The 18,824-nt window shown below is 35.6% G+C and overlaps 1 protein-coding gene across 3 annotated transcripts in view; it reads right to left on the reverse strand.

Moving 5' to 3' along the window:
- Positions 1 to 247: 247 nt before the first annotated feature.
- The window catches only part of LOC127845462 (uncharacterized), a 43,669-nt gene continuing 25,092 nt past the window's right edge, over positions 248 to 18,824 (reverse strand). The window contains exons 1-4 of one of the 3 annotated variants that reach the window (XM_052376389.1): positions 13,548 to 13,585; positions 9,023 to 9,126; positions 7,304 to 7,387; positions 248 to 3,612 (exon numbers count right to left, since the gene is read on the reverse strand). In XM_052376389.1, the coding sequence (XP_052232349.1) occupies positions 2,275 to 3,612; positions 7,304 to 7,387 (1,422 nt within the window). In that variant the 5' untranslated portion in view covers positions 9,023 to 9,126; positions 13,548 to 13,585 and the 3' untranslated portion in view covers positions 248 to 2,274. Of the gene's footprint in view, positions 3,613 to 7,303; positions 7,388 to 9,022; positions 9,127 to 13,547; positions 13,586 to 18,824 lie in introns of those variants that run through there. The other 2 variants (XM_052376388.1, XM_052376390.1) reach the window with 2 other exon arrangements.

The raw sequence follows: 18,824 nt of genomic DNA on the forward strand, positions 1-18,824 counted from the left end.
CCCTAACACACCTAAATAAAAACTTGTAACCAACCACGCCCAAAACAGTCAACATCACAATACACGAAGGTGTTATAAAAAACGGAGGTAAAGTAAACACTGGCTCAACATTCGGTAAATGTAATTTTGTCGTCTTCCTTTTTAAAATCACAATAAATATCAATAGCACGTGAAATGTGAATGATTTGTTTGTAGATTGATTTGTGGTTGATCTTAACATTATCTAAAATGAAAAGATGCAAAAACATAATAGTATGCTTTTTATACAAAAAAGTCATAACCATGTATATTTGAAAACCACTCTCTGAGATGTAAACAATCATTTTGCATATCATATTATTTTACTCAGAGAAAGAAATAGTCCGATATCATCATGTTCCCTACAGACTGTCTTGTCTACTAACACGCTGCCGATAGATTTACGAACAGGCTGGGAGGCATTGCGCATAAACTTGACCCTCAGTTTCAACAAAGTAATTTTGACTGCGCCGAAAACAGACATGATCAAACTGGGACTTGATCAACACAACATTGAAGCATCCATCATCTTAATGAAGCGACAGGCATAGCCATTCATCCAGGGTTGAATAATGCATCTTACTAAAAGACATTACAAGAAAGCAGTTGATGAAAAGCATCAAAGGGGCACCATGTTACGATTCATATTGCGACGCAAGTTTTAAGCAATATAAGGCATGGTCGTATCTGCAAAGAAATTATTCAATAAGAATAATTTATCATATATGACTTAGAGTTCATTCATTATTTACAAACAATTTGGTTAAAGACCCCATGGTTCCGGCTTTTAATAATAAATTTAACACAATTGACGTCCATTTTCGTGTAAAACGCAGCATAGTGCAATATACTGAGCAGGTAGATTGCATGAAATCAGCATTGCGCAGATTAGTATCATTTACTGTCGCTCATGCGCACAAGAAATGAAATGCATCATAAATTTCCTAGCATAGTTGTGTATATTACACGTTATAAATATAAACCGTCGGATATTTCTTTTTCAGATTTGTGTTATTAAACAAATGCATACAGTAATGAAAACATGCATATGTATCTGTATGTGATTGTTTTTTATGCGTTATCAACACCAATTTAAACTTTCTGAAATTTGAGCTTTCTTGACATAACAACGAACAAACAAATCAACACAATAACCAATAATGCATAGCATTTGTTTAACATAACACTTAGACCTCATAGTGCGTTTATAAAGATTCAACATTCAAGTGGACGTTCTGATTAAAAAAAGCTTAAAGGGGCCTTTTCACAGTTTTGGCATGTTTTGAAATAAGTCATTAAATGCTTTATATTGATAAATGTAAACACCGGATCTTAAAAGCTCTAATAAAAAATCAAGAATAAAATTTAAAATAGGGAAACAAAAGTAGCCGCAGCTGGACTCGAACCAGTGACTCCCGGAGTCCTGGAGTAAAAACGCATCAGCCCGCTCGGCTATTCTGCCTAGCATACTTGGTTAAAGTATTTTATGCATTATATGAGCGATCTTTGTAGTTTCACACAATTTAACGACAACAACAGAACTCTCCAAATTATTCAATCGTTTCGCGTTGCAACGCTTTATAATTTTTAGGTTTTTAAATTGTCAAAAGATGCATATAATGGCTATATTAGACCATGGTAAATGTTCAGTAATACTGTTTCCTCACAAATATCATAACTAAAACGAAAATGTGCGAATCTGAAACAACTTTTTTCAATTTTGTCAATTTACCAAACCGTGAAAAGATCCCTTAAATTTGGAATTCATCTGAAGTCGGGAATAGGAAAAGTAAGTTTAAGAACATACTGTATATGTATTAATAAACTTCTTCATCATATTTACATTGTTAGTAATTCTGCTTGAAAAGTGGAACTATGCATGGTTACCATACATGTCTGCATTTATGGGAGAATATCTTCAATATGAACCTTTAATATGTTTTTAAATATTTTCGTACTTGTTCTATCGTTAGCTATACAGAACGATAACAAATTACATATATACATTTAGGAATTAGCTAATTCATTGGAATCGACAGTATACACAAACAATAAATGTGTCCATTTGAAGATATTTTGATTTTGGGATATGCATACAACTTATTAAATAATAATATATACATATATTTAAACCACTCATCTTGACAAAAAAAAATACATTAAAATCATCAATTTCATTTAACAAATGTTCAGGTATATGGGCTCAATAATAGATTTATTTGCTTTGGTAAATTAAACGAAGCACGCATTAGTTCATTACATAAGTATCCTATTATGAATCTCCATCAGTTCATTCACACAACTTCCTTCTTCAATCATCCTCTGACGGACCTCTCTTACAATCTGGTCTATACGTGTAAGTATCGAGTTCAACATACTATCCGATGTATTAGAAATACCATCCGCAGCCTTGCACTGTTCGAGTCGGTTCATGCATTTCAGCATCAACAGTTCGAGCTCAAATCTCCTCTGGCCGTACCAGAACAAAGACACTGGGTGCGATACTATTGCTTGCCTTATCTTCGGCAATTTGAGTACGAGTAGTGGACCTTCGTTCATCAATTCGTTTATTATTGCTACCCATGTTCGTTGTTGTTTTTCATTCATACCACACGAGTCCATAAGGTTTCTTTCTGGTATCATGTAATATGAAAGTTTTGTCGTTGATAAAGCAGTTCTTAGTTCTTTTAATCCTTCACAAAGCCAGTGAAATAAATTCCTTTCAGTAAACAATTCTTGATGATTGTTCTCCGCAAGCCAAAAAACTAAATTTTTTACGGTGTAAGATGTAATTTCCTTCTTGATTGGCTTTAATATATCCTTAACCACCATTTTTAATATAACATATATGTAAACCTGAGTGCTATTAAGACTGCTCACAAGTTCGTTCTCCCCCGTATTAAAGCCTATTCTCCACTCGACAGCTCTGTTTTCACTCCCTTTGTATCCAACTGGAGTGACGAATGCTCTCAATGATACAACTTTCTGAACGATATCCGGCGCTGGCCAATTACGACGTCGTTCAGCCCATTTTTGAAGTATGCTAGGGCAGTCACAGGCAAAAGAAAGTACTCTGTCTTGATGGTATGCACCAATTGACGTCGGCATTGATGGTCCTGCACGTGAATGACGCACCTCGTCTGACGTAGGTGTGGTGCTATTTAGCACAGTAACATACACGTCACTGTTCAGAAAAGAGCGTCCATTTTCATCGTCGCACAGAGCATTGCTCAGAGTTTGGTAAAGCGCTGTACCACGTCGCTTTAGTAATAGCCAACAATGCCCGTGGTAGCAGCTACCGGTGTTTAATGTAAACAAAGTAGTCTCCTTTGGTAACATATCACCAGACAAACCGTCTTCTAAACACATGACATCCTCCTTTACATACATATTGTCCACGTCACTCTCATAAAGGCACGTTAGCCCCTCAGCTTTGCTACCCGTAGTGATCATCTTTACCTTACCTAGATGCTGCGCATTTAGCAGCATATTATTCTCCATATAGAAGTCTCTCCGTGCCTTTCTGATGTGGGGCCCGAACCCCAGCCAGGTCATCACATTGCACATCTCCACTGAAGCATTTTCCCACTGAACCTGAAATTGCCGCTTAAATTAATATAAAATGTCGGAAATGTATTGTGAAATGCAAGCAAAACATAATCAAAATGAACATCATTGGTAAAAAAGCCTAAAACTACTAATTATATTACTAGAACCACTACTATTACAACTACTTCTTTTACTACTAAAACTACCACTACTATTACAGTACACTACTACTACTACTACTACTACTACTACTACTACTACTACTACTACTACTACTACTACTACTACTACTACTACTAGTTCTACTACTACTACTACTACTACTACTACTACTACTACTGTTACTACTACTACTACTTCTCCTACTACTACTACTACTACTACTACTACTACTACTACTACTACTACTACTACTACTACTACTACTACGGGTTTTAATGGTTTCTTTTTTTAAAGAATTTTTTCGCGAAATAATCGTTGATTTTGAGTATGTGTTACTTTATTTTTTGTTCTGTATTTCATCATTGTCTTAACTTTTGGGGAAATTTCGCCTTATTAACGCATAAGCTCCGTCCACAATAACAATCAAAGCGCTGAAGGCACTGAAGATGTTCGCTATTGCATAATTTAACACGCAATTCATTTTTCAAAATCAATCGCAAGTTTGAAATGAACACACGCCATTCAACTTTAAAAAGTGTGTGTCATAGCGCACGGGTCGAGTTTTGTGTGCACTTTTTATCATCCTTATTATTTCATAGAAATAACTAAGACAAAATAAAAACAGCATGCTTTTTTGGAAGTTCTGAAAACAAAGAAAGTATGATGAAAATGGTAATGAGAACTTAATAAAAGAAAATTTGCAGTCACCATCATATTAAAGGAATATTTTTTCTAATATCAAATGACTATCTCACCAAGAATATAAATTTATAATGAAAGTTCCGTGTACAAAACTTTTGATTTTTGACACCATATACAAATTCAAAATATACAATAATCTTCGTATCTTGTATATGGAGGAATAAAAGTATATAAACATTGCTGTTTATGCTTTACTTGTTACCCGAGCAGTTCACACGGTGTCAACAACGCTAACATAAACATAGGTATAGAGCACTAATGCGCTTTTAGGCGAAGCTGTTTCAGTTTTCATCTTAGTGACTTTAACATAACGCCAACACACACGCATGAATATTTTCGAATATTTAATAAGCTGATTCGAGATACAACCTCTGAATTTTTGCTACATCACTGCGTATGTGCTCAATTCAAAGGATGTAGCGCTGTTCAGTGTAAGGAATTCCGGACTACTCTCTGTATGCTCAAACGACACAAATTGTGGCCCTGTTACAATTACGCGTTACAATCCATCTCGCAGAATTTCAATTTCGCCTCCAAGATGAGAAAACAATCATTAGCGAAATAGTATAGTGTCACGATAAGTAAAAATCGTTTAATTATCATACCACAATATTTGCCGTACTTGGTCAGCACGTCTGGAAATCATTCCTTAATGCGTCGATAGGCTGCCATTATTAACAAGTTTGCTATTTTGAATTCAATTTTGTATCAAAAAGCATTGTTTTTAAATGTGGGATTTTCAATTCGCAATGAGATTTGTAATGAACCTCGTCATGCGAAAATGGGTCTTATTCCATATGCGCCCATCATATAAATAGCCCACTCAGCTATCCCTCCTTCTGGTAAGGAGAAACATAACATATTGAGTGATTTTAAAGCGAACAGCGTCGCCTATGGCCTGACTGCGCAAGAGCACATGTTGGGTTTAACAAACGCTTGCCGAAACGCATAAGACCCATTTTCGCATGACGGCGCTATTGACGTGTGATTTAAATATGACGAAAGAAAACTGCGTTTAAATCAAATATAAACATACGATATATTTCGATAATGAAGAAAGATACTCATAACAAGGCATATGAGGACACATATGAAGTGCTCTCCCGTAGTATATTTTTTATTTACTCACACTAATGTGTGGTTTGACAATGCTAACACACATTTCATGCGGTGAATATGCAGCTTACAAGGGAAAAACACAACACAATAGTTTAACTTTTGTTTAATTGTATTCAATTATTTAGAAAAGTAAATTGCTAACTTTATTTCAAAGTCGGCGTATACGCCGACTACATTTTTAAAAGACATGTATTGTTATAAATATATTTAATATAATATATTTAGTTGTTTTCGGTTTTAGCGATTATAAAGCATTTTCGAGGTTGCCTATAGTATGCCTGTAGTAATTGATGAACTCATATCCAACTGTCAATGTATTGAGAACTGTGAATATAAACAAGCTAACCCTTCTACTAAGCTTCTACTATTGCGTTGCTAGCACCCGTAAATACAAAAGATCGCCGCTATGTGTTGAGAACCAAGAACGCTTTCCAGAAGTACCCGATGTAGTAGCTTCAACGAGGTTATGAAACAGGTCATTCGTATTATTATTATAAATTATTTGTTATATTCGGGTTAAGCGATTATGATTTTTTTAGTCTATCGTATCGCTGAAGTTATTGTTGAACTTATGTTCAACGTTTTATAAATTGAGAATATAAATAAGCGTCAACTTTTTCCCAAATCTCTCAATTTACGACCTGTACTACGTCATTGAGTTGTATGTGAGAGCGTAACCTATTGCGTTGTTATCGCCCGTAAACTTTCCTTTGTTTATCGACAGGCGCATCTATTAATAGCCTCATATCATGAATGCCAAAACACCCGCGAAAAAGAACCACGTGACCAAATAAGACGCTAAACGCAAATACCATGCGACTACGACTTTAATTATGTAAGAACGCTCCGCAATTCCTCTGAAGCCGGGGCCTTGTGATTGCTTTTACGTAAAGAATTGACCTCTAACTGAAGTAAGCAAAGGAAACGCAGCACCTAATTGACCCATTCCTTCTATGTGCGAAGGCAGATTGAATTTTACTAATGTACGGTTTGCCTATTATAACACACATTATAATGCGGTAAATATGCGACTAAAAGTAAAAAACACTATAATTAAACTTTTGTTTTTAATTAAGTTATTTAGAAACCAAAATTCCAAACCTTATTTCAAAACAGCAAGACTACATTTTTTAGAGAATATTCTTATTATATTTAAATGTTTTTTTAACAGTTTCAGCGATAATGAATCATTTTTATGTTGTCTATCGTATCCCGGTAATAATTGTTGAACTCGTGGTCAACGTGTTATTAATTGAGACCTGTGAATATAAACAAGCGTAACCTTATACTAGTGCGTAATTCTCACCCGGACTCCCCTTTGTTTATCGCCAGCCTCAGATTTATGAATGAGATGAGCGAAAATACTACGTCACGCAGACGCAGCAGAAAGTGGACTATTTTAATCATTCATAAACAATCTCCTCCGCGACACGTGCAATACGATCATTGTTTTTTTATTCTTTTCTATAAAACACCATTCGAAACTATTGCATTTAACACGATATTAATATAATGTTTCCATTTGTGAATAAACATAATTGGAGAACTCAAACCTCTTGCATAAATTATACAACTCTTTCTTCGCGCGTAGTGTAAGCGGGAATTGGGCTAATCATACCCAGGCCGTATCGACCTGAATTTTACATCCAGCACATTAGACGGTCGCTAAAGCGACCATCTAAAAAGTTTTCCAGACGGTTCATGCACGATTGGAATTCAGGAAATGCTATACAATTCTTAAGCAAGGACAAACCTGAGAATGTTGACTGTAAATCCCGCTGCGACGTATCACATATTCAGGTCCTGATTCATCGTGCCAGTACCCACCTTCCGCCATCTGTTTAATTATGTACATACAATTTTAAAACATTTATATGTTGGCCTTTTTTTTTAATTGACCAGACAAGTTTGCATGGCTCTTATTTGTGTGTAACAAACATATAAATAAATGGTTAAGCATGGTATATATCATTTTTAAAATTCTGATACGCGTTTGTTTAGTTACTTCTGTTGGATATTGATCATCTCCATATATTAACTTAAACATGTCTGATCTGTAATGCTTTACCTTCAGACCTACAACATCGTCGATTTGCATTGTCATAAGAATATCGAGCTGCATTTCGCTTTCACAACTACATGCAGCCAAGTACATTAAGATTGGAAATAAACATTTACAATACAATCAATAAATGCATTGAAATGACATGTTACAACTGCAAAATACATATAAATCATACATAAGAGTAACTCAAATATAGTGGTACCACTAAAATTACTTATGCAACTGGCAATTTCAATCTATATCCTGTCTCAATTTTGACTACAGCGATTTATCACAAATTGTGACATGGTTTTTTTAAGAAAGTAAATGCCTTATCTAGATACACATGTAGATTTAACGGATTTCAATACTTATGTTTGAAGCTTGGCCAACAGGGATACGAACTTTAGTCATACAGATTAAGTGGCTATTTCCCTAACCTCTCGGTCATCTTTACAATTGTGTCTTGTTCTGATAAAACTGGGCATTATGCTTGTGCGTAAAGTGTAATCCCAGATTAGCATGTGCAGTCCGCACAGGCCAATCAGGGACGTCACTTTCCGCCTAAACAAGATTTTCGGTAAGATGGGACTTCCTTTTAACGACAAATACCATTAAAGCGGAAAGTGTCGTCCCTGATAAGCATGTGCGGACTGAACAGGCTAATCTGGGACGACACTTTACGCACAGGCATTATGCCCAGTTTTTCAGAACGCGACACAATTTGTAGTGAGCAGTACGCATTTTTGTTAATGTAAGCGATCCACGAGTTGAAAAATGTCTCCAAGAACAAGTGGAACATTAATTAATTTGTTAAGCATGTTATAACCCTTTTGTCACTTGATGATAACTCCTACACGAATAGATGTCGTTCATGATATTTTGCACTCTTGCTTACACGGTTATGTTATTGTTTGTCTATGTGACAGAAAGTTAGAAATAAGTCGATTCATTCAGCTTTCTGTATAACATTTAACAGAAATTAAATCAGGTGTGTATGCTATGTATCATAAACATCATTTCGAACAAGAAATAATTCCGTTCATATACACGGTAGGATCAAGCAACTGCACATTTTATTAAATAACAGCTAAAATTTTAAGAAGCTGCGAAAACATTAAACTTTGTGCATATGTGTCGCGTTCTGAGAAAACTTGGCATAATGCATGTGCGTAAAGTGGCGTCCCAGAATAGCCTGTGCAGTCCGCACAGGCTTATCAGGGACGACCCTTTCCGCCTTATATGGATTTTTGCTTTGAAGAGACTTCATTTAAACGAAAAATGCCATAAAAGCGGAAAGTGTCGTGCCTTATTAGCCTGTGCGAACTGCACAGGCTAATCTGGGACGACACTTTACGCACGAGCAATATGCACAGTGTTCTCAGAACACGACTCGTATTAAAAACATTAACTCAATCAGTCTCGTACTTTTTATGACCTGCTTGTAGTCAGTAGGATCTTCCAAACAATCTAAACTTCATATGGTTGAGAACTTGAGACACATGTGAATGTGCGGTGCCGACATGTGTTACCTGCTCAAATCAGGAGAGCAAAGATAAGTTACACATGACTTTATTTACATGCACATGGAAAGTTAACCATCAGAACGCTATTAAGATTTCTGAAATTCATGTTCATAAAATAAAGCAAAATGTGGGGTTTTTATTATCAGGATTGCTGGTATTAGTGATAATCAGACTCGCGCTGCCATTGAGCAAGAATCATCATATAAATTGGCCCTTCCTGTTGTTTAACAAATGTCTTATTTGAAGGTACGACGCGACATAGGAGGGACTGAGGCGGGACGGAGTCCTACGAATGAAATGCCTGGTCAATATAATTGATGCATGACTTTGACGGTGTGGAGACACCATGAAATTACCATATACACAAACAAGATTTGTCTTGTGGTGTGACGGCTTTTGGAAAAATTTCAGAATGCCGCATCATTAAAATAGGAATTTGAATTTAATTCAATATTCTCACCTACATGTCAAGTTTAAACAAGAGCACCGCCTTGCGGGTGCAGACCGCTCATCTATTTTCTTTTTAAAGGTGAAGGGACTCTCATTTTCAATCACAAAGGAGGGAGGAGTGGAGTGAAGAGGGGTGTATAGTGTGGGGTTGTGGACATTTATTACATTATCTTCCAAAAAAGCGAAAAAAAAAAAAAAAAAATCGGGGGGGGGGGGGTATAGTGTGAGGGTGTGGTGATAATTTGTGAGATGATCTTAAAAAAAAAAAAAAAAAATCAAAAAAAAATTTGGGGGGGGGGGGTGGGGGGGTGGGGTGGGGGTATAGTGTGAGGGTGTGGTGGTCATTTGTGAGATGATCTTATAAAAAAAAAAAAAAAAAAAAAAAAAAATTAGGGGGGGGGGGGGAGGGGGGGGAGGGGGGGGAGGGCACGGGGGATGGTTTGGGTGAAGTCTATTGTGGTATGTCAGGTAAGAGTAGTTTCATCAAAGTATCAATCAAATCTAATCATAAATAAAGAAGTTATGGCAATTTTAGCAAAATTTAATAATTTGACCTTGAGAGTCAAGGTCATTCAAAGGTCAAAGTAAAATTCAAGTTGCCAGGTACAGTAACCTCATGATAGCATGTAAGTATTTGAAGTTTGAAAGCAATAGCCTTGATACTTCGAGTGGATCGAAACACAAAATTTAACCATATATTAAAAGTTACTAAGTCAAAAAAGGGCCATAATTCCGTAACAATGACAACCAGAGTTATGCAACTTGTCCTTTTACTGTACCCTTATGATAGTTTGTGAGTGTTCCAAGTATGAAAGCAATATCTATGATACTTTAGGGGTAAAGTGACCAAAACATAAATCTTAACCAAATTTTCAATTTTCTAAGTATAAAGGGCCCATAATTCCGTCCAAATGCCAGTCAGAGTTACATAACTTTGCCTGCACCGTCCCCTTATGATAGTTCATAAATCTTGCAAGTATGAAAGCAATAGCTTTGATACTGTAGGAATAAAGTGGACCTAAACACAAAACTTAATCAAATTTTCAATTTTCTAAGTATAAAAAGGGCACATAATTCTGTCAAAATGCCAGTCAGAGTTACATTACTTTGCCTGCACAGTCCCCTTATGATAGTTAGTAAGTGTTGCAAGTATGAAAGCAATAGCTTTGATGCTTAAGGAATAAAATGGACCTAAACACAAAACTTAACCAAAATTGTCAATTTTCTAAGTATAAAAAGGGCACATAATTCTGTCAAAATGCATGCCAGAGTTATCTAACTTTGCCTGCCCAGTCCCCTCATTTTCGACTACGTTATAAGTTGTGTTATAAATTGTAAAAACTGAGTTAGCATCAATATAACGATACATTCGAATAAAAGAAAACCAAACTTAATTATTTAAGCAAAACATGTTTACAGATGTAAAATAATTTAGTTTCTACTTTCGATTCTAAAACAAATGCGGTACGGTCAAGTTACCAATACCGGATCAGTAGCATAATACAGTTGCTCTGGTGAAAAGCAAAAACTGTTTTGAAACTTCTTTTACACCAGTTTGATTAAATATTAGCTTTGCTTACTGATTCAGTACATACTCTTATTTTTAAACGCAGGCAAAATGTATTTGTGATACCTTTATTTCGCCGCAGAATTCATGCATTAACGGATCAGTTGCAGCCATGACGGATCACGTGACTGAAACAACTCAGGAGGCATCTAACAAGCTATTCGAACTGTCGAAACATGAACTGTGTTGTTTAAATTGACCACGTTATATTGCCAAATATAAATTATATTCATTTATATTTTTATTAATTGTTTTCTATATGAGATCTTGTATCTAAATTATATGCATGGTGTTCTTGTGTGAATTATCTGCTGAAAATCCTAAATAGATCATAAAGACATGGGCAGCTTATAAACCATGTAAATTGTTTGAATCATGTTTAACTAGAAATGGCGCGGCAGAAACCGACGCGTATCCCCACGCCGCAAGCTACCATGTGTTTAAGTTTCAAGGTTCTAGTGATAATAGTAAAGGGGGAGAAAGCGGCAAGGACGGACGAAATGGCAATTTTGTGTGGGTGTGGCCTATGTGGGCGGGGCCCTGGGGTGGGAAATGTGGCTTGGATTTTAATTATGCTGAAATAGTTCGGGATCTTGACCACAAAACTTTCTTAGATTTTAATTAGGCTGCACTAGCTCAGGATCTTCACCACCAAACTGGCTTGAATTTTAATAAAGCTGAATCACTTTGGGTGTTGACCAAAAAACTGGCTTAGATTTTTATTATGCTGAAAAAGCTCGGTATGATTATCTTGAACACTATACTGGCTTGGATTTTAATGATGATGAAATAGGTTGGGATCTTGATCTCAAAACTGGCATGTATTTTGAAAATGGTGAAATAGCCCGGGGTCTTGGCCGCCAAAATGGCTCGGGTTTTAATAATACTGAAATAGCTTGGGATCTTGACCACCAAACTGGCTTGTATTTAAACTATGCTGAAATAGCTTGGGGTCTTGGTCGCCAATCTGACTTGGATTTTAGTTGTGCTGAAATAGCTTGCGGTCTTGACCGCCAATCTGGCTTGGATTTAGATTATGTCGAAATAGCTCGGGGACTTGACATCCAAAATGGCTTGGGTTTCAATAATTCTGAAAAAGATTTGGACCTTGACCACCAAACTGGCTTGGATTTTAATTATGCTGAAATAGCTTGGAGTCTTGACTGCCAATCTGGCTTTGATTTTAATTATGCTGAAATAGCTCAAATATTGGTCATGAGATGTTCAGTATTAATTTGAAGTCAATTGGTGAATAAATGAAGAAGTTAATGTAAAATTACATAAAAATGTGTGAAAGTCTCTGACCCGGCCCCACTCCAAACCCCATAACTTTTGACCCAGGGGGCGCCCCAGGGTTGGTAATGGGGCCATGCATAGTTGAGACTTACCGTATTGTCCTTAGAGATGTTCAGTATCAATTTGAAGTAAATCTGTGTAGAAATAAATAAGTTAATGTAAAATAACATAAACAAATGAGTGAAAATATCTGCACCGGCCCCATCCCAACCCCCATAACTTTTGACCCAGGGGTCAGATCAAAATTCCAAATAGTGCAGGGTCGCACATATGCTCATAGCTACCATGTGTGTAATTTTCAAGGTTCTAGTGCTAATAGTGTAGGAGGAGATAGTGGCCAGGACGGACGCACGGACGGACAGACAGACAGACGGCGAAGATAACCACAATATCCCCACGCTTTTAAAAAAGCGTGGGGATGATCGTCGATATTGAATATTGAAAATAAATAAAACATTAAGATTGAGAATATGTATTGTGAGAATCAACAAGATTTGCATATATTTTAATATAATATATTATCAATACGCATATTATAACGCTTGATCCGTTGTCCTAATTCTTCATTTGTTTTAAGGTGTAGCAAAATCTTAAATACGAATCAAATCTAAAATGGCCCTTTGCAGACAGAAATACTACTAAATGGACTTTAAATTAATGAGTAAACATCTTACTTTCCAACAGAGTTGTAGCATGTGGCCGCGAATAATGTTGAACCTCGATTTTGAAAACGAGACGGAAGTCACAAAGTCTTATATACATGTCAGCAAAACATACCGAAATGTTTGACAAAGAGCAGCTCCGATTACGACTATATCAATGCGTTTTAAAGAACATGCCTTGAAGATACTGTGTGCAAAATATCATCTAAAAATGTCAACTGTTTATCGCAATACGCAGTCTTGAACATCAATGTGATCCGCTATGGGTAATGATCCGGTAATGGTAACTAGACTGTAGCCTACTTAAAAGAAATCGGACATATTTAGAGACCAGTATTAAATACATGGACGCTTCATATCTTATAACTACTATATATTCATATAAAATATGTTACAAGATTTTGCTATAAACAACTTTGATTATTAATGGAAAGAAGAGACGATAAACAAACCTCTGACATATTTATATCCATTCCGACGTGTCTCTTTTCCATAAACTGAATAATTACATTCCATAGCCGAGCCATATGTCACTATTGAATACGTAGGCCTTAAAACGTGTGACTTTATCATATTATACAATAACCAATGTGTCAACAAACGATCTTTGAGTGACATAGTGACGTCACAATCAATATATAGAATGATACAATTACCGCTTTTTAAGAATACAAAAGCACATTGACGGAAATATTTAATCATGAGGTAATTCACACTTGAAGTGTCACGCAATATTACTATTAAGGAGCAAATGGTATTTTGTACAAATGATATTCTTGTATACACCAAGCTCTTAATGTACCTTTGTACTTAATTTGTGTTTTATGCGCTTTAACTATGTCTTTGTACCTTAAATGCTTATACAATATTCTTAATCTTTCTTTTAGCTCATGTATACTTGTTATACTATATACATTTGTTTGTCGGGAAATAGCTCATGATCTAATGTTTATTGTTGTTCATATCCGACGTAAAATAAAGATTCTTGTATCTTGTTGTAAAATACCGGATAGACTACATTTCTATGGCATAGTTGTGTGGTCGAATGAGGTGCTTCATGTATCTTAATTATTATAAACCTCACTTAGTTTTACATCAGCCCAGTAAAAAAGGGCACTTGTGGTGATTTTAAGCATGTTGATGGCCTTTGATATTTGTTGCATATATTGTAAAAACGCTCTTAAAATTGGACTTGTTTTTGTATTCATGCATGAGTGGCTGAGTGGTTAGCCCAGAGGTTGGAACATACGCTCTCCACCCAGGCGACCGGGTTCAATCCATGTTTCCGGCAAAATGTGAGTTTGGTTGGTCACCACACCACTCCTCCGTTTATTTCGTCGTCCCCCATAGCTCAAGACCACGCCAACATTGAAACATTTCAGTAAAAACAAATAGCTGGGAATTGAACAAATTGCAACTATCATTTGAAATTTGTCCTAACTTTCGTGAGTCAAGTAAGTGAATAAGGTAGGGGTATTATGGCGTACGTCTATTACCCACAAATTCGCAAGGAAGGACCTCATAAACTCCGAAATACATCTCACCCCCACATGTTTTTTGTTCAAGGAATGCGCATGATCGGTTATTTTCGTACAATACATTTTTGGCACAAACTAATTAATTAATAAATAACATATCATGCAGTGCAGAGCGTTTTGAGCTACTCTTACCGATTCACATGACGTAACACATTTTTCAGCGGCACAGGAAATGAAAAAAAAAATACGATACTGTTGCAAAAAAATGGAAACAGTTTTTATATAACATTTAACATGATAGTTATATAAAACACACAGTACCCTGGGAAATGAACATGATTAATTAGACATGAATGTCGCTTTCTCAAACAGGTCGTTTAATGGTCCTCTCTAGTATAGCTTTCATATCTGGTAGAAGACTCAAATTCTTACAAAGGTGGCTCGTCATCGTCATCGTCCTCACTCATAATAAGTTTTAGATATGAAAATGTATATTATACACATTTTGATATTTTTTCTCTCCATCTTCCCATAAAATATATAAATCAACATTGTTACCTATTGTTACCTAAAAATCGTTATTCTACATAAACGAATTAGCTCATTTTCTTCTGAGAGGACTGTCTCTTATCAATTACGCACCACGTACCAGCAAATTGCAACATGAATGCTCTTTAAAACATATTTTAAACAGCAAAGTAAAATCCTGCCATATAAACATATATTTTATCAAGATTAATTACATTGTAAATATTTATTCTATGTGCCACTATAACTTCCAGTTGAGCCCTTTTTATGTTAACTTACAGTGGTAAGTTTATTGATGCATTGCGCGTGAGAAGGAAAAATAGTTATTTTAGCATGGATACAATATTCTTTTCAAATGTGCATTGTCTTCGACATTTCTTCACAAATCCGTTTAAAATAGGCTTAGTTTTATTTGAGAAAACCGGTAGGCATAAGTACTCCGCGTTATATCGTATAGATGAGTACAGACGGAAATGAGTAAACAAACCGGTTTTGCAATTTGGTTTGTGTAAAGCTATTTATAAGAATATAAACTGTTCGAAATCCGTTCTAGGGAGATCGTCAAAGTGCCAACCTCGTGAACACAAAAGTGATAAACACATTAATTCACTATAAAATATTGCTGATGAAAAGACTTAAGCAAACAGAGGGCATCAATGCAAAGATTTGGAAGGAATCATTAACAATTAGGAAAGTGCTAAGACAAACGTAAATCAGTTAAATCAATTAAATAGATTCAGGAGCAAAGTATCGAGTGCTATGAAGTAGTAACAAAGTTGTAACGATGTAGTAACGATGTAGTAACAATGTTTATTTCAAGTAAAATTAAAGCACTTGATGAAGCTGATATATTGTTGACAACTAGAAATAGTGATGGCACGCGACCGAAAACTCGCGGATGGCCATTATTTGAAAAGTTATTCCGAGCTTACTGGAAAATAAATTGATATTCTCTGTGGTATTGCATACGTAAAATAATGTCTAACAGTTTTTTGAGTCGGATGGCTTTAAATTATTTGCAGTAAAAGTACAAGGAAGAGGCGAGGGCAAACAAGTTAAAGGGCCCAAGGGGTTCAACTCAATATGCATAGTGACGCGTAGAACTATGTTTCTCTTGTGGCGAACCGAGTCATCGTAAAGGAGCAACTGAATGTTCAGCAAACAGCTCGAACAAAAAGTAAGTTATTAAGTGTATAGACCCATGTTATCAGAACATTGGTAGTTTCCTTTTAGTAAACTTACAGAAAGTTATAAAAATTGAAATTGTTTAAAAAGATCCGTGTATAGAAACGCTACCACAATGCTAATAATGCTCATCGGGCCGAAGTGCGAGCTTTAGGATCTCGTCAGTTGATTGAAGTTGACCATGTCTCCGTTGATTGTCAGTCTGAAAATATTGATTTTAAAAATGTTCTGCAGAATTCAAATCAAAATTGTGCTTCTGCAGTTGATAAATACCAATTTGCGTCAAGCCAGGCACATGATGTAGATGCATCCATGTCTGTCTCATTTCATAATTGTACTGCTGCATTTAATTATTGACGGAATCATGGCATCTGTTGGTGAAGTGTGTTGGTTGGATGAAACGTTTGTAGCCAAAACTAATAGAACTCTAGATCCTTCCCCCCACACACACACACAACAAAAAGCTAATAACAACAAATGAGAATCCCAAATATGAAATAAACTATGATCGGTTACATGTAAGCTGTATTATCAACGACTGCTTGTGAAAGATCTGTGAAATCTTTGGGAAAAAACTCTAGCACACGGTATACTATTCTTTTTTATAACAAGCAATGTTCGTAGTTATCGTCTAAATATGATACTTAATGCATCCAATTAAACATTTCAAACCCGGAAAGTATGACAAGGCCAAAGAGGGAATAGAAGAATAGAAAAAGACCTCACTTTTCACTTTCTCTATAGACAAACATGTTAAAACTCGGGAGTAAAATTCAGAGGAAACTCCTTTTAATTTTCGTAAAAACATTGCTGTACATAGCAAACGGCCGCTTGATTATGTACCAGATCTGATTGAATATAGGGCTAAAGAAACTGTTCTGATAAACACAACTATTTAAAGTTTAACACCCGCATGTATACCTCGTTAACATCAGTGAGTTATATTGTGTGTGCGCTCAATGAATACTTAAAATATTCGAAAATAATATTATTAGAAAATTATGACTAGTGTCTATAACCTTTCTACTTTTGCATGAATCCGCAAATGTAACCGGGCGCTGTTTGATCGCAATTTTTGTAGTAAACCTCAATTGCTGTAAAGCAAAACCACTGTTTTGATTTTGTAAGTGTTACACGGGGAGAAGAAAAAAACACTGACTCGGGCACAAGCGGCATTTTTGCAGTCAAAAGATATCAATTTCAACAAGGTGATTTTTCAATGTTTAGAGGCTTTAACTTTATGAGTTGAGAAGATAATGCTTAGTAACCACTGAAGTCACTCATTATATGTAAAATGTCAAGAGGAACTTCAAAGATTTTGGTCGTTTTGTATTCTTGCGTGATTGAATTAAGATTTTTTTGCATTTGTTTGCTGCCTGTCATTTGATACTTGCACACTGATTAGTACTGTACTTGATTTTGAGCTTAAGTCGTACACTTTTTCGAATCACCTTCTTCCTTTTATTTAAGTGTTCGAAAGCTATTGTTTCAGCTTTCTTGATTGGATCATCATAATTAAAAGTAAATAAAATTTATAATGCTCTGCCTCCTTGTTGATCTTATCATCATGTGACAACTTACATCATATATTTGTTGTACTCAAAATGCGTAATTAATTAAACAGAACACACTGATTTACCATTAACACAGATTTGTATTGAATTCATATAGTGTAAAAGTTTTAGTCCTTTATCTTGATTATAACAAGATAAAATAAAAATAGGGTAATTTGTTTTAATGGACCAATGAAAGTTAAGTTTCATTATGTATTACACTATATTATATAATATTTTTGTTACTCAATATGTCCAGTCAACATACGCTGCAAAGAGCCGGTGGTGGTCAAAACAACGGCTACTAGACGATTGTCTTATAGTGTTGCCTATAGGAGGTAATATTTCGATTTCTAGGTAGCTAAAGTAACTAACCCAATAGCATGAAAGAGTGATTGCAACCAAATACTCAAGAAACTGGTTAATATTCTGTATTCTTTACTCAAGAGCATGTCATCTTGACTATTGAACTATTTAAATTTTAAATAGTGTTTACATTTATTTTAAAATAAACGGTTTATGCTATAATATTAATGAACCAGAAAACGAAGTTTGACACGATGTGCTTAAGCGTTAACTTGACGTTCGGTCAATTAGTTTGTTGTTAGTTTTTTTGGTCTGTCGCCATAGAACTTATCAGTTTGTGGAGCAAATTACTTTTAGGTTTCTTTAGATGTGCAAGATGTTCTTCACATGTTCCTGAGTTATTTCCTTGCACGTAGATATGTACATTTCGGTTACTATGCTTCTAACAAAGCGGCACGGGGGTATCTTAAGTATCCTATGTGACATAGCTATTGTTTTCAATCGCATATAGTTGATACTCTTCGTGAGCTCCTGAATACAAAAGGTGAGCCTGAGCTTGATGCCATTCGAGACAGAATAAATACAATAGGCAGCCTTTCTTTTCTACGACAATTAATATCATTTGCTGGCATTTACATAGATCTACAATTAATTGCTAAGATCTGACTATGCTTTGCGT

Source organism: Dreissena polymorpha, chromosome 9, assembly GCF_020536995.1.
Source record: "Dreissena polymorpha isolate Duluth1 chromosome 9, UMN_Dpol_1.0, whole genome shotgun sequence".
Classification (NCBI taxonomy): Eukaryota; Metazoa; Mollusca; class Bivalvia; order Myida; family Dreissenidae; genus Dreissena; species Dreissena polymorpha.